Source organism: Chionomys nivalis, chromosome 1, assembly GCF_950005125.1.
Source record: "Chionomys nivalis chromosome 1, mChiNiv1.1, whole genome shotgun sequence".
Lineage (NCBI taxonomy): Eukaryota > Metazoa > Chordata > Mammalia > Rodentia > Cricetidae > Chionomys > Chionomys nivalis.
Window position 1 is genome coordinate 57,300,799 of NC_080086.1, and position 21,318 is coordinate 57,322,116.

The 21,318-nt window shown below is 43.7% G+C and overlaps 1 protein-coding gene across 19 annotated transcripts in view; it reads left to right on the forward strand.

Annotated features, from left to right (window-relative positions):
* Positions 1-21,318, forward strand: part of Magi1 (membrane associated guanylate kinase, WW and PDZ domain containing 1) — a 618,948-nt gene that overhangs the window by 557,717 nt on the left and 39,913 nt on the right. For all 19 annotated transcript variants that reach the window (XM_057790328.1, XM_057790346.1, XM_057790384.1 and 16 more), the window contains one exon: positions 18,979-19,010. In XM_057790328.1, the coding sequence (XP_057646311.1) occupies positions 18,979-19,010 (32 nt within the window). The remainder of the gene's footprint in view (positions 1-18,978; positions 19,011-21,318) is intronic.

The window sequence follows — 21,318 nt, forward strand, 5'->3', positions numbered from 1 at the left end:
CATGTGCTAAGCAGCTAGCTCCTTCACATGAGTTCCGGGAATTGAACTCAGGTCTCATGCTTGGCCTTTCCAACTGAGCTGTCTCTTCAGCCCTGTTCCTTTGTATTCATAATGCTGAGTACTTGACACACCTCGAACAAGTCAATTTTTTCTCTAAGCAAGTGCCTCATCCCCCTTGAAGGTAAATATAATATCCCAAACGTATTCACATTATTTATCATAAATGTATATGAGATTTATCATTCTCATTAAAAAGTAGTGGCATCCCCCTGCTCTTCTGGAAGACTGGTAGCATTTCATTGGCTGCGCTGACAGCATCAAATTACTATTCTGTGCTGCTTCCTACGGAGCTGCCTCTACATGTTAAGGACAGTGATTTGTTGTCTCTTTGGGGAGGGGGCAAATTTATTCACATTATGTGCCTGGCATTACCTAGACCCTGGGAGCAGAACAGGATCATCTGCCAAGAGAACAGGAAAAGACCTGATTTCATGAACTTTTCATTGTGGGAGAGGCGAAAAGGGACAGAAGCCCACAGGTGAACAGGAAGGTGTCAGGCCGAGACGAGGTCAAATCGTGGGGTGGGCAGGGTGGGGGGAGTTAGGAAGGGTGACTTCTCTACATTAGCTGGCAAAACACAAGAGACCACTGCAGGGAAGGAGGAAAGAAATGGAAAGGAGGCCAGTGTGACTAGGGACAACGAGCAATAAGAGTCATAACTGAGGACAGAAACTGGGGACCAGTTAGAACGCCGTGCTCACAGTGACATCCATTTTCACCCAGGGGAAGGAAAAGCTTACTCTAACATTGGCAGATCATCACTCTGGCTCGTGTGAAAGAACGCATTAGAGGAGTAGGAGTGAAGGAGCTGTAGCTGAGGTTGAGCAAGGGTTGGGAGCTCAGAGTGGCAGCAGTTAAGATCAAGGGCCATGTGTCCTGGGCTGTTGGGGAGAGTGGCATAATGCAGTGGGTGAGCTGTGTGTGTGTGTGGGGGGGGGGGAGGGTGGCAACTTTGTGTAAAAAACAAGATAGTAACTATCTTAGGCCTCATGAGCCTTACAACCTCTCTGTTTTTACTACTCATCTACCCTATACCACGTAGCATGCAAATGCATGGATTGTGTATGTTGAAAAACATACCATGTGCCTTACTGTTCTAGATTCAATCTTTTGTGACAAATTCCATGACCAAAAGCAACTTAGGGGAGAAAATGGTTCTTTTCAGCTTACACTTCCACATAACAGTCCTATCACTGAAGGAAACCAGAGCAGAAACTCAAATGGGAAATGAAGGCAGGCCTGCTTAGTATTCCATATATATCCCACTCATAACCACAGAACTTATTTGCAGGCAGGAAGTCCTGCAGTAACCATGAAAGCTAGCTTCCTACATAGCCCAGGGCTGCCTCACTCAGGAATGGTGCTGCCAACAGTCCTATGGGCCTTCCTACATCAGTTACCAATACAGTCACCCATAGGTATATCCACAGGTCAGTCTGAGCTGAATGAGACTCCCTTCTTGAGTGACTTCAGGCTCTGCCGAGTTGACAGTCAAATCTGACTAGAATACTTACAGGCACTAATTTCATTGATTCTAGTTAAAAGAGGGAAAAAGTGGTGGTAGTGGTACACCCCTTTAATCCCCACCTTTGGGTGTCAAGAGGCAGGCAGTTCTCTATGAGTTTGAGACCAGCCTGGTTTACAGAATAAGTTCCAGGACAGCTATAGCTATACAGAGAAACCCTGTCTCAAAGGGAGAGGAGGGGAGGGTATGAGAGGAGGAGAAAAAAGAAGAAGCCAAAAATGATCCCTGAATTTCCCCTCTGAGTCTAGTCCTCGCCTGCATTTGGATACTGGAAGAGGAGTGGGCAGAATCCTCCTGTGGAGTCGTCAGTTCCTTCTTAGACACACTCATTGTGAAATGCCCTATCTGCATCCACGTGTTGCAGGAATGCCTGCCTTTGTCCGGAGTCTGGAATAAGAGCAGAAGAAGCATACATTGGTGGGACTTATTAAATCAATGAATGTTCTGCAAACTGTTAGGTAGACCTACTACCAGCCATGAAATCAGTCTATTAATTAGACTATAACTGGCATTTTATTTTAAGTGAAAGAGACTATAAACTTATCAGAGTATATCTCACTATGGAAAGATGGGAACTTTTTCACATAACATTGTGAACATATTTGTGCACACCTGTACATATATGTAAATGTATATGTGTAGGGATGTGTACTCCGCTGTGGAACAGACTCACAATTTTTCACATGTGTTCTCTCCATGTGGTGTAGAATTGTAGGAAACATGAGTCAGAAAGCCAGGCAGTGGTGGCATACATCTTTAATCCCAGCACTCGTGAGGCAGAGACTAGTGGATCTCTGTGAGTTTGAAGTAAGCCCGGTCTACAGAGTGAATTCCAGGAGAGCCAAGGCTACACAGAGAACTCCTCTCGGGAAAAACAAACAAACAAGCAACAACAACAAAACCAAACAGACAAAAAAAATGACTCAGAGGGGAGATGATTAGGGGGCTTATCCATGTGACAGTCAGGCAAGGGCAGAATCTCTGATGCTGCACTGTGACACACGAGCCAAGTGATTCTTTCTCTAAAGTCCACAGCCACGTTATAGATGGCTAGCAGCATCCCTGGTTAGATGTCAGAGGCAAAACTGCCTGACAGGCTTAGCAAATATCCCTTAGATGACAGCTTGTCACCTGTGAGAACTGACGAAGTAGAGCTTTGAAGTCTAGAGAGGACTTGGAGCTGGGAGCCGGCGGTGCATGGTCAGTATTTGACGGGACCTGTTCATCTGTTTTGTAACAATCTCTTGAATTTTTTTTTTAAATTTGAATACAGTTAGTTTAATTGCATCAGTTCCCTATGCCATGGGCCTGTCATATCATCTCTGTATCTGGTTGGTCCACGGGCACCCCAAAGGCTGCATGAAGACACTGATAGGGAGGGGTGGTGGATGGATGTAGTTCATGGATGCATAGAGACCTGCTGTGGACCATTTCTTAGTACATTGTCGCCATCTCAAAATCCCAACAAGTAACATTTTCTGTTTTTTCACTAATGTAATTTGTCTTAATAAAAGCTCAACACCTGTGGACTTTTTCTCCCACAGGTTTCTCTGCACCCCCCCCCACCTAGTTCTGGGTGAAAATTAACTTTTATCAGCAACTTTGAATGTTGTATCCTATATTAAAAGAAGAAAAGGAATGCCATAATGATAATTCTTCCTCCTCATTAAAGGAAGAGGCACCTTCCTGCTCTTGATTTTGAGTCTGTTTGCCCTGTAGAATACTCTTTTTCCTTTATTCCGTGAAGGTAAACCTCATATCTGTTAGCAGCACATTTCACTAAGAATTTGCTGGAAGCAATCCCACCTCAATCAGGAAGAAGACAAGGTTGTTCACTCTCTCCATAGCTGTTCAATATAGTTCTTGAGGTCCTAGCAAGAGCAATAAGACAACAAAAGGAGATCAAGGGGATACAAATTGGAAAAGAAGTCAAACGCTCACTATTTGCTGATGATATGATAGTTTATATAGTGAACCCAAAAATTCTACCAAGGAACTTCTATAACTTATTAAAATGTAGCAGGATACAAAATTAACTTTAAAAAAAAAATCAGAAGCCCTTCTTTACACCGATGTTAAATGGACTGAGAAAGAAATCAGAGAAACATCACCCTTTACAATGGCCATGGATAGCATAAAATATCTCGGAGTAACTCTAACCAAATAGGTGAAAGGCCTGTATGACAAGAACTTTAAATCTCTGAAGAAAGAAATTGAAGAAGACACCAGAAAAATGGAAAGATCTCACATGCTCTTGGGTAGGTAGAATTAACATAGTAAAAATAGTAATCTTACCAAAAGCAATCTACAGATTTAATGCAATGCCATCAAAATCCCAGCAGAATTCTTCACAAACCTCGAAAGTACAATACCCAACTTCATATGGAAAAGCAGAAAACTGAAGATAGCCAAAACAATCCTATACAATAAAGGAACTTCTGGAAGCATCACAATACCTAACTTCAAACTCTACTACAAAGAAGCTACAGTACTGAAAACAGTCTGATACTGGCGGGGGGGGGGGGGACAGAATGACCAATGGAACTGAATCGAAGACCCAGATATTAATCCACATACCTACAAACACCTGATTTTTGACAAAGAAGCAAAAAATATAAAATGGAAAAAAGAAAGCATATTTAACAAATGGTGCTGGCTTAACTGGATATCAACATGTAGAAGAATGAAAATAGATCCATATCTATCACCATGCACAAAACTCAAGTCCAAATGGATCAAAGACCTCAACATAAAGCCAGCCACACTGAACCTCATAGAGAGAAAGTGGGAAGTACACTTGAACACATTGGCGCAGGAAACAACTTCCTAAATATAACTCCAGCAGCACAGACACTAAGAGAAACAATTAATAAATGGGACCTCCTAAAACTGAAAAGCTTCTGTAAAGCAAAGGGCATGGTCAACAAGACAAAACAACAACCTACAGAATGGGAAAAGATCTTCACCAAACCCACATCAGACAGAGGTCTGATCTCCAAAATATACAAAGAACTCAAGAAATTATTCATCAGAAGAACAAATAATCCAATAAAAAAAATAATGGAGTACAGACCTAAACAGAGAACTCTCAACAGAGGAATCTAAAATGGCTGAAAGACACTTAAGGAAATGTTCAGCATCCTTAGCCAGCAGAGAAATGAGAATCAAAATAACTCTGAGATTTCATCTTATACCTGTAAGAACGGCCAAGATCAAAAACACTAATGACAACTGATGTTGGAGAGGTTGTGGGGTAAAGGGAACATGTCTCCTTTGCTGATGGGAGGGCAAACTGGTACAGTCCCTTTGGATATCAGTATGGTGATTTCTCAGAAAATTAGGAAACAACCTACCTCAAGACCCAGCAATACCACTTTTGGGTATATTCCCAAAGGATGCTCAATTGTACCACAAGGATATGTGCTCAACTATGTTCTTAGTAGCATTGTTTGTCATAGCCAGAACCTGGAAGCAACCTAAATGCCCCTCAACTGAAGAATGGATAAGGAAAATGTGGTACATTTACACAATGGAGTACTACACAGCAGAAAAAAATAATGATATCTTGAAATTTACAGAAAATGAATGGATCTTGAAAACACCATATTGAGTGAGGTAACCCAGACCCAGAAAGACAAATATTATTGTACTCACTCATAAGTGGCTTTTAGACATAAAGCAAAGAAAACCATCCTACAATTCACAATCCCAGAGAACCTAGACAACAACCAGGACCCTAAGACATGCATGGATCTAATCTATATAGGAAGTAGAAAAAGACAAGGTCTCTTGAGTAATTGGGAGTCTGGGGACCATGGGAGAGGGTTCAAGAGGAGGGGAGAGCGAAAAATGTATAGCTCAATAAAATCAATTAAAAAGAAAAAGAATTCGCTGGAATGAGGGCCTGCATGGGTCCTCACCAGGTCCTCTGTGTCTATACTATGGCTTCCAGTTTAAGGGAAGTGTTTTATGGGATCCCTGAGTGTGTGAACAAGTAGGTCTCTGTTTCTCCTGGCTTCTCTTGGGCTCCTTTCCTTCTCTTTGCTTTGTCCAATTCTGATGTGTTGTTTTAAAGTTTTATTTCATCACATTATCCCTTAGAAGCCTGTTTCTTTTTTCTAATAAGAGACAGAAAGGGGTGCATCCAGAGGGGAGGGGAGGAGGTAGGAGGAATAGAGGGGGGGACCATAGTCAGGATATATTATAGGAGGAAAAATCTACTTTGAATAAAAGGTGAAAAAGAACAGAGGTGATAAAAGAAAAAAAGAAATTCCTGGATGCTTCCTGAGTCTTCCCATTGTCACTGACAGATGTAAACGTGGTCTCCAACTTGTGTGTTCTCTGTATTTGTTTATAACCCTGCTCAGATACTAATCTCAGCCCTTATCTCTGAACATAAGTCTTTAGATTTCTTATTAGTAGAATCTTAGTGTCTTCAAAAATAGCATTGACTTCTTACAAGTCTCAGCTTCCTCCTGGCAACATCAAATGTTCCTCTTTGGTGCCAAGTTGTTGCCTGGGTTTTTCTCTGATTCCTTATTGTCATATTTTGTTTGTTTTAAATTTTCTTATTTTTTTTTCTTGTCACATATAATAAATGCTACTTACCCAGCAAGCTTCAGCATGGCACTACCTTCTCATGGATGAGGCCAGGAAAGTAAACATGTAAAGTCTAGCATGCTTGCTCACGGCTTCCCTACTGTCGCCTGCTGCTGCACCGAGAACTCTCACTGTGCCATTACCTGAGCCAGCAACTGTTCTACTGCACTGTTTTCTGAGTCCAGTTTTGAAGAGCAATTCTTCAAAGGATCAGTTTTCATAGCCACAGCTTAGCAGCCATTAGGAAGTCACATTATAGAACAGTAAAAAAAAAAAAAAACTATAGTGGTGATGGCACACAGCACTCGGAAGGCAGAAACAGGCAGATCTCTGGGAGTTTGAGGCCACCCTGGTTTACGGAGCGAGTTCCAGGACAGGCTCCAAAGCTACAGAGTAACCCTATCTCGAAAAACAAACAAATAAATAAAGGCCCTATAAGACCTGAAGTAGGAGGTATCCCTTCATGTCCTTGTGTCAGTGACCTGCTGACCTCATTCAGTGCCCTGGGTTTTTAATTAGGCTTCTACTTTGTCCGCTGTTATGGTCATTGATCTGGCACGATTAACCCTATAAAAGCTATATTAAATAAAAAGACCTTTCCTTTAGATGACATGAACACCAGTTTATAAAAATCATTTGGAGATCGTTAGAATTGTCTGTCCTCTTTTAGACATTTTTGCTGTTGTTGTTTCTAAAGTTAAAAATGGATTATGTTCTCTAGTGACTTTTGCAGTAGATACCACCTACCAAAGTAACAGATGATTGCATTAAAAATAGCAGCACTGCCCATGAATTAATAGACTTCTGTGTTTGTGGAATTAGTCTGCTTTGGTAAAGCAACTTTTCCTTACCGCCCCGGGAAGCTGAAGGAGGGAAAGGCTGGTTTTCCGGTGAAGTCTTGCTGCCAGTGATAGCTCCCATCCCCCAGCGGTGATAATCAGTATCTGAAGATGGGCGGACAGAGTCAATCCTGAGAACCAAGTTTGAGAATCCCTTTGATGTTCATTTTTGTTTGCTTATTATAGTTTCTGTTCTCTGCTCTTTAAAGTGCAAGCGACGACGATTTCTCTATCATCTTTTGGTGTTGTTGAACTTAGACAGAAGATGCTTCATTTCTCACTTTCTCATTTCTTATTTTTATCCTGTACCCCCTCAGGAATGGAAGTCATGCCTTGGCCAGTTGTGACAGCCCCCTGTGACTGCTGCCATTAGCCGAGGCTCAGCCTGTTTTTTAACTTCCTGGTGGTTATTTGAAATATGGGTAGAAGGGCACCCTCTGTGTGGTAACCAAGATGGACTGACACGCTGACATGGGCTTGTCACCCTCTCCGCACACCAGTGGAGTAGAAGGTTGTTACTTTTACAGCCCTTGCATTGTCTGGGTGGATGGTGCCTGGAGGAGAGGAAGAAAAACACATGGACAGGCGCTGCCACTTTGTACTTGGGGGAGAGGGGCGAGGTGACTGGTGTGCTCTTTCTGCTGCCTAAGAGAGAAAAATGAGCAGAGTGGGGAAGCTCTCCCAGTGAAGTCTCCAGTGAGACAGTCGAGTGCCTTTGGCCTGCTTTTTACATCCTTCTGAGGATGTTCTAGTTTGCAAAGTGAGGAATTGGCAGCTTGTGTGCAGTTGCTCAACTCCAGTTGACAAAAATGTGCTGGTTTGGGAAATGTGAATTCCAAAGAGCGCCGCTGTAGGGAAGAGGCCCCCAGGAAGAGGAAGACAGGACAGGAGAGCATGTGGGGATGTCTAGGGAACTCTTCCTCCTCTGACCACTGCTTCCAGGGACTCTGAATTGAAGGACAGGCAGAGTCCCAGGCCACGGTTACATTTGTTACTCTTCTGTGTACCTCCCTTTCTTACTATGACCTTTATTGATAAAACCCTTTTGTGTAGTCCTGCCTTCTTAAAGTTAGTAGGGTAACCTAAAGACTGTCAAATCCAAAAGCAAAAGGGAGAAACGGAATGAGCTGGGCACATTCACTGCACTTGAGGATTTCCAAAATACCCATCACTGGTGTTTTTGTTTTGTCTTTGTTTTACATTTTAAAAGAAAAAAAAATCTCAGGAACTTCATAGCAGCCTTAAAGATCCTTTCTGAGTGTTTGCTGGCATTGAGATCTCCCATCCGCATTAACTTTTAGCCTGGTTTGCCAAGAGAAACAACAGGAAGCAGCTAAGTTCAGACAGAGAAGCAAGGGGGTCTTTGGTATTTGCCCTCCACAGTGAGTGGTGACTTGCATGCTTATGGGGTCAGCACAGCTTTCATTTCCATTGTACTTTCCTTGTCCTAAACATGGTGCTCCATTCCCTGTCTTTTTTCCTAGCTAAAATATTCCGTGCAGTGGCCTCGAAGTTCTTGGGTATTTCCTGCATCTTAAATACACTTGACCTATAAAAGTTAATTGTAATGAGGCTTACCTAGAATGGGACTGTGAGTGTGTGTGTGTGTGTGTGTGCGCGTGCGCGCGTGTGTGTCAGCGTCAGGGAGAGAGAGAGAGAGAGAGAGAGAGAGAGAGAGAGAGAGAGAGAGAGAGAGATAGGATGTGATGCGGACTCCATATTTTGCCTGTAAGTAAATCCTTTTAGCACAATGAGACTCGACTGGTTGGAACCTGAACTAAGCATGATCCCCTCTCCCAAAGCTACAATGATTGGTTTCTATTCATTAGAAGTTGACAGCCAAGGAAACTCCCTCCTATCCCCCCTGAGTAATTCCTACAGTCACTTAGCCCACTTCAGACACTGTTTCATCAAGAGGATTTTGAAGACATTTAATATCTCCATGGGACATAAGTGGGCTCTCACATGATATGTCCTTTGCTCTCTGGAAAGCCTGACCCCTGCGTAAGTGGCTTCTTTGGCCTGATCCACAGGCTCTTTGAATAGTACAGTGCCACAGACTCCAGTTGGGGACCGTCTTGTTATTAACCACAACCTGTGCTGTCTGAAGTATGGGAGACTTTTTAAAGTTGGCTTTGGGGTGGGAGGGGGGGTCCTTAGTTGCAGTTAAGCAGTCTGTAATAAAGTCAGATGAAATTGCCACATCCTTACAGAAGACATTAGAAAGTCACCTTCCCATAAAATTGAAAACAAAAACAAAACCATTGTGACAAAAGAGGAGTCGCCACCCTCATCAGGGTGCTGACGTTAGGACTGCTCCAGAGATGCATGGCTTTGCCCGCAGCAAGCAGCTGCCCGTCTTCAGTTAGCAGTTGTGTGAGGGCGAAAGGAGCCAGTTGGAGCCTTACAGCTCCTGTCGGAATGGAATGGAGGTTTGTTTCTTAAGCAAGCTCTTGTCTCAGATGGAAAACAGTCCTTGAGAACTGAGCACTTCCTGGGTTTGAGCTCCGAGAAGCAAGCTTGTGGTTGTCATAGGAAGTCAGGACACAAGGTGGCACAGTAGAACCTTGTTCTGTGAGGAGTGAGGCGGCTCCGGAGTTAAGCTGAAGCTGGTGACTTAACAATAAATCAAGAAACGAGCTGATGGGGGAGGGGGGCTTGATTGGGGGAGGGGGAAGGGAATGGGGGGCCGTGGCGGGGAGGAGGCAGAAATCTTTAATAAATAAATAAATAGATAGATAGATAAATAAATAAATAAATAAATAAATAAATAAATAAATAAATGAAACGGAGCAAGGAGCAAGCATAAAGAGGCCCTGCAGCAGTGGTGTGGGGATAGAATGAAAGGCCAGGGGGCCCCCTCCCCGATGCCTCCGCAGCTTTTGCCGCAGCCCTGAAATACAGGCTCACTCCATAAGGTCTGCACATTCATGTACTCGTTAGGAAGACGTTTACTGACCTGAGGTCCAGCTATGCCTTAAAGCTCAGCATAGACAGAGGAAGTGGGCCAAAGACAACCTAATAAGCAATGACAACAGATAAAGATACAGGCAAATAAAGTTATTTTAGGGAGTGTTGTGGTATCTGGACACAAACTGGACTTTGTGAGTCAATTATGATGAAAGGGGTCACTTCATATTGGCTGGTGGCCTAGTTGAATTCTGAGGTCTTCGTGTTGAGAAGAGGAGAAGCTGGTGCATGCGTAGAGTGCCAGGCTTATTGTTCCCAAATGGGGCAGGAGCCAGTGACAGTGTCCGGGGAGCAGAGCAAAGAGTTCAGGCGAGAATGACAGCTAGACTAGAACACATGGACAAAGTGACTCAGGCGGAACGGAAATGGAGCAAAGGCAGCTCAGATGAAGGAGGGCGTGGTGGCTTGCAGGGAAGACCGGGAGATTCACCGAAGTGATGCTGGGAAGCAAAGGGGCATGTAGCCAAGGACCATATCACTGGATCTGTACTACACAATGCCATCTCTGGTCTCTGTGTATAATAAATCAAAGGGCACCAACAATAAGGCTAAGGGTCCAGCGAGGAGGCCCTTGTAGTCATTTAGGGAAGACAAGACAATGGCAGGGGAGACGGGAATGCTTAGATAGAGGCCTGGTGGTGGGAGGGAGAAAGAATGCCCTAGAGCCACTCCCTCTCCAGGATTTGGGTGTCTTGTAAAGATAAAATTCAGAATATTCTACTAGATAGCTCTCTTCATTCCCTGCTTACTTATACTACTAAAAATAAGCAACTGGGATGAGAATCGGCCCAAAGTCAGCAGTGCCGGAGGAAAGGGTCCTGGTGTAGATTTTATAACCCAGAAGAGCCTCAGTACCAATTACAGTGGCAGCTTTCCCTTGGAGGCCAGTGACCTTAAAATAGGGACACACACGGCATCCTGTTTTTGGAAGAGGAATTCTTACTGAGTTTTTCTCTATTTTGAGCTATTGTTTCGTAATCCGCTCCCTACTTCCTAATACTATTAAAAGTCAAACTTTGAAATCCAAAGGGACTTCGGTAGTTTCCAGGGCACCCCAGTCTCCCCACCCCCACAGCTTCTTAGTGAGGAAGGAAGAATTCTCAAGGCCAGTCTTGAAACGTCCATACAGGTAGCAATCGATCCTTGAGGCTAGTGGTCTGTCATTCCAGGAACGTTCCCCAGAGAGGGCAATATTTTTAGAGTGAGGTAAGACCCCCTGAATAATTGCAAATATTCATAGCCCACATGATGTAGAGAACTCTGAGAACTGCCTCAATTCCAGTTTGAAGTGGTACATCTTGCTAGGGTATTCCCTGGAGAAGGACTGTCCCTGTACCACATCATGACCGAACAGACTTGCTAAAGTGACTGTTCTTCTTTCCCTTTATGAAGGGAAGGGGCCACAGCCACCCCTTCCTCTGACTCATTACCTCTTTTCCTTCCACCCCATTAGAAAGAAATCCTTCGATCATGGACTGTCAGGAAACAGTGGCAAAGCGAATGAAACTATTACCATTCTGTTTCCAACTGTTAGGGGTCAGTGGTATAGCTTTCCGTTGGCTTCTTGGCCCCAGTCAGACACAGATCTGACTGAATTTTCAGCATGTACAACTTTCCACAGGCACTGATCTAGGTACTGGGGCTTAGAGTAATGACTCAGAGGCGCGTTAAGAAATTAGCTATAGAGAGACTCCACGTATAGACGAGAACCATCTGCCTAAATTTAAGTCATGAACATGGGTCTGAGATACCATGACAGACTGGCCTATTTGCAGATGGGAAAGCTACATTCTCCATGAGGATGTATAGAAATGTTTCTGTATGTTCATATTGTACTGCATAGACAACTGTAGTTTCCATCCCTTCGTGGTGGTCTGTTGCCCAAAAAAGCATGTGATGCAGTCTCCTTGGCTACTTCCATGGCAATGTACCCTTGACCATGTTATCGAACACTTAGTAGGACAGTTTTCTCATCTGGACAGTAAGGAAACTTTTAGGACTTGCTCAAAGAGTGAGCGTAAAGAGCAGTGTACATCAATGATCACCAGATGTTTTTACACACAGTTCTCGCTTTTAAAAGATGTATATGTATGTTAGAAACAAGAAAAAAAGGCAGATTTTCCACCCTTCAAGTTAGAGGTATACTTCATATGAATTTGGGCTTTTTTTTTTCAACTCTCATGCAACAACCCCAGCCCATACTTCCTAAGCTTTTGAATGAACTGTAGGAACATCCTTCCATTTCAGTGATATTTTTTCTCCAGTGACCATTTATTTCTGAGGAATTGCTTGAATATAGTTCATCCATCCTTCCTTGGTCTTTCAGCAGCCCTTGCATAGTATTAATGCTTCAAGTCTCTCCACGTCTGTGTCAGTTTGGGGCTTCTGACTTAGAGGTGAAAGGCCCTGTAACCATTAGCAATCACCAGCTTCACAAGCCGTTTATTTCTCCTAGGGACATATTTATTAGGCTATATGTCCTGTGTAATTGAAGCCAACTTCTCTATAGCTGTAAAACCTGTACAGCTGTATTCTTAATCTTCTTTGCAAGATGCCAGGTGGCACAGCATGAAACTCCTTACTCTAGATCCTGAAATCCATCTAGCCCTCTGCACTATATGGATGATGCTATTTCATAGTGGCCAAAGAAGAATGTCTTCATCTTTCTGGGGCCAGTGAGTCTGATCCACGTGTTCTTGGCAGCTGACACTGTGTTTGCATTGAAAAATTACTCAGCAGAGTTGATGATAGCTTTTGGCTAGAGGAAAGATGGGGGGGAAATCAAACAGTCCAAACTAGAATAATTTTTCATTTTGTTTTATGGATTTAATTTTGTGATGTATTGTGTCTGTCAGATGCATCAGTGGAAATGTACCCTGACTTGAGCTTTGCTTTGAGTCTGTGTTGATATACTTATTTAGCCTGAAACAACCTTAAAAGTCATGATCCTTATTCAGGCAATCATCAGTCATTGCATATTGTTGCCAGGTTCTCCCCTGCCCCATGGGCAAACTCTGACTGTTCTTTGATTCCAGCCATTCCCTCTGCTCCCTTCTTCCTGGCAAAATTGGTTTCTTTTCTCTGTTCTCTATGTGGTAGGCTGGCCTTCTATCGTGGTGGTTCATGCTCATCACTCTGTTATTTTGGGTTTGTGAACAGACCGGGACCCTCTCTAGCACAAAGGTCATACCCCAAGTTCCTGGATCGCCACAGCCATGCTCTGCTAGGCATATGCAGAGCTCAGGAGATCTTGGGTGGATGAATAATCTCATGCCAGGTTCCTTCTTATGATTCTGGTCTTAGCTGAAATACTGTCTCTCGTTTTACTACTTTGTTGACCAGAGTTTGAGGTGGCTGTTCCCAGTCCCAGCCTCTTTCATTATTCATTGTCAACAAAGAAGAAACTTCTCAACAGGATTTACCTACTGCGTGGCTGATTCTCTTTATCAAGTCATCAGCCTCTGCAGCCTCGCTCACTGCTTTAAGTCATTTTAACTTGTGTCCTGTGGTAGGGCTTCCCTGCACTGTGGTGAAACTTGTGAGTGACTCTTTCCATATTCCTTCCAACCTGAGCTCCCCCTTGCATTTAAATTGTATCTGCATATAAATTGTATCAGTGGAAATTAACATTCTCATTTATGTCTGTTATATTATATCCCCTTTACGAGTTCTCTATCAAACAAAACAAACAAAAACGCAAGTTGGTAAGGAATGATGTTCGTGGCTTGTTTCAAGAGTACTTGTTTTCAAACTAGCATCATTTCTGCTTTCATGGAGGAGCCTTGTTCTCAGCGAGCTGTCCCACCCATTGGATGTCTGCGGATCAGTAGTCCCCATCACTGTAAACAGGGTGATGCGTTACCTAGCAGAAACAGCATTCAGAGCAGCGTCTTGCTTCAAAATATTATTTATTATTATTTTTTAAAAAATATTTTTTTAATGACTTATTTAACTTCATTTTATGTGCATTGATGTGAAGGTGTCAGATCTTGTGGAATTGCATTTTCAGACAGTTGTGAGCTGCCATGTGGGTGCTGGAAATTGAACCCGGGTCCTCTGGAAGAGCAGTCAGTGCTCTTAACCACCGAGCCATCTCTCCAGCCCCCTATTTATTATTATTATTATTATTATTATTATTATTATTATTATTATTATTATTATATATTAAATGTGTTCTTCAATTGCAGTTCCTCCCCCTCACAGTCATTTTCTAGATACTTCCTTTTAGCCAGTTTCAAGAAAAAGGAGATGTGTTCAGTAGCGTACATAATAGTGACCTAGAATTTGTGGGAACGCTTAAAGAAAAGCAAAGTGTTTCTAGTGGGGTGGCCGTATCTGGAGACCCAGTGAAAGGAGAATGGAAGCCATAATGAAGGAAGTGCCAGCGAGTGACGCTGTACAGTTTATTATTAGTTAGATCCTCTTTGTGTATCACAGTGACTTCAGAATTCGCCCTTTCAACACCCAGATTTTTTCTTCATTTTGTCAGTCAGGTAGGGTTGCTTGACTCCTTATTTCCTTTAGTCCTGGAGGATGCTGGGGCCATAGAGGAGCCCAGCGACTCCAGATTCACTCCTCGCTTATCTGAAATGAAGTTTCTGTTTAGCTTTCCTGACAGCTCAGCTGAGCACCCCTATTTCTTCACCATTTTACTCTGTCCTTAGGGCAAGAACACATGTTTACCTAGACAAAATTATGCGTCAGTTTGGCATGGTAGCCTACCATATATTTCTAGTGTTCAGAAGTTGAAACAGGAGGGTCATGAGTTCAAAACCAGCCTGAGACCTTGTCTCAAAAATAAAAAGAGAACAAAACCAAGGACTGATGGTATCGCTCAGCTGGTACAGCATTGCCCTGGCATGCGTGAGACCCTAGGTTCAATCCTCTTAGTATAAGGAAGGGAGAGTGATGTGTCTTTGTTCATTTTCAGGGAAAAAAGTGACTTGCAAGGTGCAGAAGTTAATGATAACCCTTGCAGTTGTTCGCAAACGTGCAGATTTTTGTTTATTATAGCATTCATGTGTATATGTATATTCATGACTAAAGCTGTCCTTGTTGCAGGAGATAATGACATAGGTAGTAAAGGGACCTGGAATCCCATGAGCCAAAGAAAATGGTGTTTCTGTGTATCACTTTCTTGCTTCCCAAAGGCTGCAGTGTTACTTTTCCCTGCAAGTTACTTGTACCCAGCCATTATAAGATCTCATCTAAAATCTCACTCTTCCATTTAGTAATGTGAGAGAGTCTGGGAACAAAGTTGGGGGCCGTGGTGTTTAGTGGGGGAGAGAGCACTCCTGTTGTGTTAATGGTGGCGTCCCACTCACTAGCAGATCATTTGCCTTTTGTTTTCTCTGCTGGAGGAGCTTAGAGATGCAGGGCCCAGGCTTTTCTCACTGCATAGATCACACACAGGCTCACGCCTTAAGCGCATGCCTCCTTGTAAAAGTTTTCTGGAGTCTCTTAGAAGTAGCATTTGCTGTTGCTTGGGTGCTAAGAGCAGATGGCGCCATCCATAAATGCTTTCTTCTCCCTCTTTGGGGAAACCGTCTTACCTTGAGTGGACCATATGAGCCCATTAAGACAGGTGCTGCTTGGGCCCATATGCCTCAAGCAATATGGGGCGTAGTTTATAGAGCACAACCCTCCTTCCGGCTGCCACAGGGTGCACAAAAAAAAATAAAAGAAAGAAAGAAATTTACTTAAGCAATCCAGGGCTATGCCATGAAGAAAGAAAAGACTAACATTGCCTCCTAGATTCTACCCAGCACAGGGTGGTGTGCAGTTACCTCTTTGTCGGGAAGAGCTGTGTGCCACGGTGTCTAAGGCTTAGAGAATGTGTCCCCAAAGTGACTGTTCTAGGGCTTTTCCCAACTACTTTCAATCCTTCTAAATAGTTTTACAGAAATAAATTATAAATTGTAACAAGGAAGTTTGTTCCAGCATTCATATTTATTAGATTTTAAGATTTAATGGCCATATGGGCCTAAAACAAATCTTTGATCCCCAGCCCCCCATTTTAAAACAGTCAAGTGAAGTGTCTTGATTTTGACTCTTTAAATATTAATTTGTGGCCATAACCTACTTTGGGCTTCTGTCAAGGGGTGTGGCTTTGAAAATGAAAGTTTCAGCAGCTGACTAACAGAGAAAAGCAAAGGCCTCTTATAAAGAGGTGTTCTTATTTATTGCAAAATCCAATTTATGGGACTGGGCATGGTGGAGACAGAGGCAGGCAGATCACGGAGTGTTCGAGGCCAGTGTGGTCTACAGAGCAAGTTCCAGGATAGAACACAAAGAAACCGTGTGTGTGTGTGTGTGTGTGTGTGTGTGTGTGTGTGTGTGCGCGCGCGTGTTGGGGATGGTCAGGTTAACTGGGACCTTCTAGAACACCATATGGGCAGCTTCCTAGAGGAAACAAACAAACATACATTAATTGGTTAGCCCCATTTCTTTCTTACTGGTTGATATTGCTGATAGTAGAAGGGCTATTAGCTAATTTTTATTTTAAATTTGCTATCTTATTACCTTAGTGAGATCAGTAATGATGATGTCCATGATATCGGTTTGGGGACATTCACAGAGGGCAAAACTGGTGTCTGAGTTTACTGCCTCCCTTCATTTATAACTACCATTCTCGTGCTGTTCACACTCATTTGGAGGCAGTCTCTGCATTGTTGCCTGCAGAGAGAGCTCATTCCTTCAAAGCTTGTGGAGTGCTTTGTGAGTTGATTACCCCACAAGCTATTTAGAAGTTCTGGTGGTTTTCAGTTTCCCCATAGCAGAATGCTGCAGTGAGCCTCTATGTGGATGCACCGTAGGGAATGTGTGATGGTCCCTCTGTGGCAGAGAATGACATACCATTGCCTTACAAATGTCAGTTTTAAGGGACAGTTGGTGACTGCCCAGACCATAGTCTTACAAAGTTAGTTAGAGTCTCTATAAGAAGTCAATGGATACTGATCAATCAAGTTTTATAAAAGCTAACTAAATGAAACTTTGGCTTATTCCAAGTAAGTGTGTAAGAATTAGGAGAGAATGTGTACATAACCATGTATATAGTTTATACATACTATATACATATATATAGTATGTAGTTTCAGAATGTATGCAGTAACTCAGTAATATCATTTGATAAAGATTCATTGAGGGCATCCTATTGACCAATAAAAGCACCCAATTCTTAAAGTCATATAAAAATTATTCGACCCAGTCTGCAATCTGTAAGTAAATCCTCAGCTAAATCTTTGTATGTGTTAATTAATTCAGCAAAATGATTTTCCCCTAATTGAAACTGGCTACTCCTAACATTTCTTCATAGATGATGTCAGCCAAGGAAGGTAAAAGAACATCCGGGGCAGAGGCTCTCAAAGATTTTGTGCTATTTAATTACTTTAACAGTCTTAAAAAGTGAACCTCGCTCTTTCCATTCATTAGTGCAAAAGCTTCCAAAGTGATGGCCTGCCTTGGTCTCACTTGAAACAGTCACACTTTCTGCCCTGTCATAATTTCTTTAACTATGTTCCTGAGGTGTCTTCCTAATATTCTTAGTACTGAAGGTTTCTGCTCCCCAAGGTGGGTAGGGGGTGTTAGGATTGAGCATTTATATTTAATGACGTGTTACATTTTGAGATCTGAGACCTGCTCTGTCAAACCATGGAAACCCCATTATTGTGATGTGACAAGCCTTGCCCCTGACTTCTCTGAGGCCTCACTGGTAGTGTGAACAACATTAGCATTGCTACCCACTTCCTCTTATTTCCGCTGGCTTAGCATGGCGACAGATGTGACAAGTGACTTCCCAAAGACTTGAAATTCATCAGGCTACATCAGAATCACTTCTCAGAGCCAGGCTGAAATGTTCATGCAGAATCATCGTGTCCCAAATGTATGTTTGGCGTTGGTGCAGATGGGATCTACAGCTTGTGGTCTCACTCTGCTCAAACAGGGAAAGAGGAAGAGCTGGCAGCTGGGGAAATGATTACTTTCCAAACACCAGTGTGTGCTTGTTTTCCTTTCTCACCTCCCTTCCCCACTCTTGTCTGGTGACAGGGTCCCCATCAGCCTGCCTCTGATTGCTGCTCACTTTCCGAGAAGTGATGAGATCACTGGTTCCTTCCAGCCCTAGTCCTCCCTCCCACTAAGGACAGGGTCTGAGGACAGCCCACCAGGTTCAGCCACCACCTTTGTCTCCTTTGCCGTTCTCTTTCTCCCTCGCTGTCTTTTTCTCTCTCGGCTTTGTGAAATTTTCCTTGTTCCTTCCAAATGGCATGCTTACCTCTCCGGAGCCCACTCCAAACCCCAGTGTTTTCCAGAAGCGAAGTTAGGGGGCTGCTCAGATGACTGACAGATATCAAGATGTGTGCTGATGATCCAGAGGGTATCCTAGACCAACTTGAACTTGTGCTCCTATTTTACCCTTCTCTGCTGGCGAGAGAGCATTCGTCTTTGTGTTGAGGCTGAGCTCATCCAAGCTAAAGAAGGCATTTCTCTGCCTGAAATACATAGGGGAATAAAAAGACAGGGTGGGGGGGATATAAATTTAACCATGCTGTCCTTTAAAACTAAATATATACTCTTTTCTCTGTCCTGATTGGTCCATTTCCGTTGACAAGTGGATCGTAAGGAGAGGGAATATCCTGAACTTAATTGTAAGTTAAGTCTCTCTTAATCCAGAAGAGCATTTGAGATTCTGTCCAAGTGTTCAATTTCCCAGGCCGCTGAGGTCTGTGAATTTCTTTTCCCAGCCTCCAGGCTGCTGCAGTACAAGTCAGCATAGCTAATGCAGATAGATCTCCTGCCTCTCGCTCTCCTCCTCCCTCAGCTTTGATTCGATATGAACAGCCTGGTAACTCCGATGCTGGGGAGGACTCTGACAGAACTCTGCAGATGACTAGGTGGCCATGAAACACCTGGGGATTGTTCTTTAAGAAAAGGTAACATTTATATGCTAATGATGTCTCCCCCCCCCCTTGTTGCATTTTTTTCTAGGGCTACCAGTTCCCAAGAAGAGTCCAAAGTCGGTAAGGACTTGTCATTTACTTGGTGCTTGTGGGGGGATGGGGGGAGCAAGGGACCCCAGCGGAAGGAAGGTCCGCTGCCTGAATTCACCTAATAAATGTTTTAGAGTGGATGCAGGAGCCAGGAGCACAGGCTCATTTAATTAAGTTCTGGAGATTTGTTTGATATAAATGGTATTTGGGTTTGTCTTTTAACTATGTAGAGATGTGTGAGCAGGATGCAAAAGCGTTGAGGATTAAAACAATGCAATTTGGCTTCCCTGCACCAATGCTCACAACTCCTTTGAATGGGCGAGTTTCTGAGCTGCTTCAACTTGATACAAATGCTATTGTTTCCTTTGGGGGAGGAAGAGAGAGAAAAGGCTCCACCTGCTCGCTCACTGGCTTCTCAACTGGTGTTCGCCGGCAGCCGTTCACATGGCTACCAGTTCTCTCCGAGCTTCCGTATGCACTCAGTGGGGAATTATTCACAAAACCTGCGAATTCGGAGAAGAATTGCTATGTTTGTATATGTCCATGCTCAGGTGGAACAATGTTCACTGCCCAGCACTGAGACTAAGACACTTCCTTGCTGGGGAAATGTCCTTTGTTGTTTTGCTAGCTTTCTCAGCATTGTGCTGCAGGTATAGGATTCTTTAAAAAAAAAAAAAAAAAAAAAAAAATCAATGTTTTACTGTCCTTTCTAATCTGGTTTCCCTGAAGATGCATTACCTACTTGGCATGCTGGCTAATAGCCTAGAGGCTACAGTGTTGTGTTTGGTCGTATGAGCTTTTCACTCCTAGGGCGATAACAACAAATTAAAATGCCGCTTAAAAACTCAAAATCTGTGATTTGAATGCCTGTGAAATTGAACTAGGTGGGAGAAGCTTCCTGAGTCATTAATACTAGGAAGAAGAAGGAGCTCCCTTGTAACTTAGCAGATTTCTGAACGAGGAAATGTGTGGCTTTGTGCCATCCGGAGGAGGACCTTTAAAACTTTGCAGCTTCAGGTGCTGCAGCTGAATTCTTTCCACCTCTCTCCAAGCATGGTAGCAGCAGGCAGAAGTTTATTAAGGAGGTGAGCGAGGGGAGCTTTATGCATTCTGAAGTCCAACTCTCCCGTTCTGTGACGAAAAAAACCTGCAGTAACTGATGTGAGTCTGATGGCACAGGGCTGTGGCAATTGGAATGCTGACTTCAGGGCTGCTTCCTGTGTCAGTTTGTGTTAATGTCCAGGCAGGAAAGTGCTGCTTGGTGCCCACATTGAAAGCACAGAGATGCCGAAGTGTGTGCATGTGCGCATGTGTGCATGTGTGCATCGCCATCCCTGGGTCATCACTAGAGACGCATTCAGCCTTCAGACAAATTGAGTGCAGCTGGAAGATGCGTCTCCCGAGCTTGGGTTAGCGCGAGCCTTCCATGGCCATGCTGTGCTGATGTTGGACTTGTTTTACACACCTCCATGCTGTGAAATCTTGACAGGAAGCCACCGCTTTGCACTACTAACATGGTTTCCGGGTGCAGGGTGGTCTCTGCTGTTTGCACCTGTGCAGGAGAGGTTCTGTCATGTTTGTATATCATCTTCCCAGAAGTATTTCTGAATTACCCGGCTGACAGCTAGCATCAAGCATGCACAGAGCCCACGTTCACGAAATCAGTTAAGAGAATTCTCTGGCAGTTTATTTTGGGGGCTGCCATGTCATTAGTGAGCAACAAACCAATTACTTGAGTTGCATTCCTAGAGACAAAAGCTCTTTTAACCGCTTTGCCCACAGTCTGCTGGCTTCTGATTACCACAGGCGAAGAGGGTGGGTGCTGCTGGACTCCAGAGCAGGTTCCTAGCGTGGGGCTTGTCCTCACCTGGGTTCTCCTCCAGTACAGAGATGGCAGCTTGCATGGCATGCTGGCACACTGGCAGCTACTGCACATGATTAGCGGACTCCCAGCCAAGGACTGCTGCTGGCAGGGGAACATTACAAACATCTGTGATCAGTGAGGCTTGCACAGGTGGATGGAAAGCTGTTTCCCTTTCCCCGGTTTGAATTTGAATGGTGTCCTGCCAATGGGACAGGTGACTAGGGGATGGTTTCCGAGGGGTTGGAGGGAATCCACGGGGGTGAGGGATGGCCAGGTGCTGGTTGAGCCACTCAGGTGGTGACAGATAGTGTCAGTTCTGCAGGCTGCATAATCCACGGTGCAGCAGTTGTACCTGGGTTGTGATCCATGTAGATTCCATCCCAGCTCAGTGAATAGTATCTAAACCAGGTCCTCACTATTGGCTGCTTGGCTTCCCGCTATACCCCCGAGGTTCTGACACGCTTGGCTTCCTCC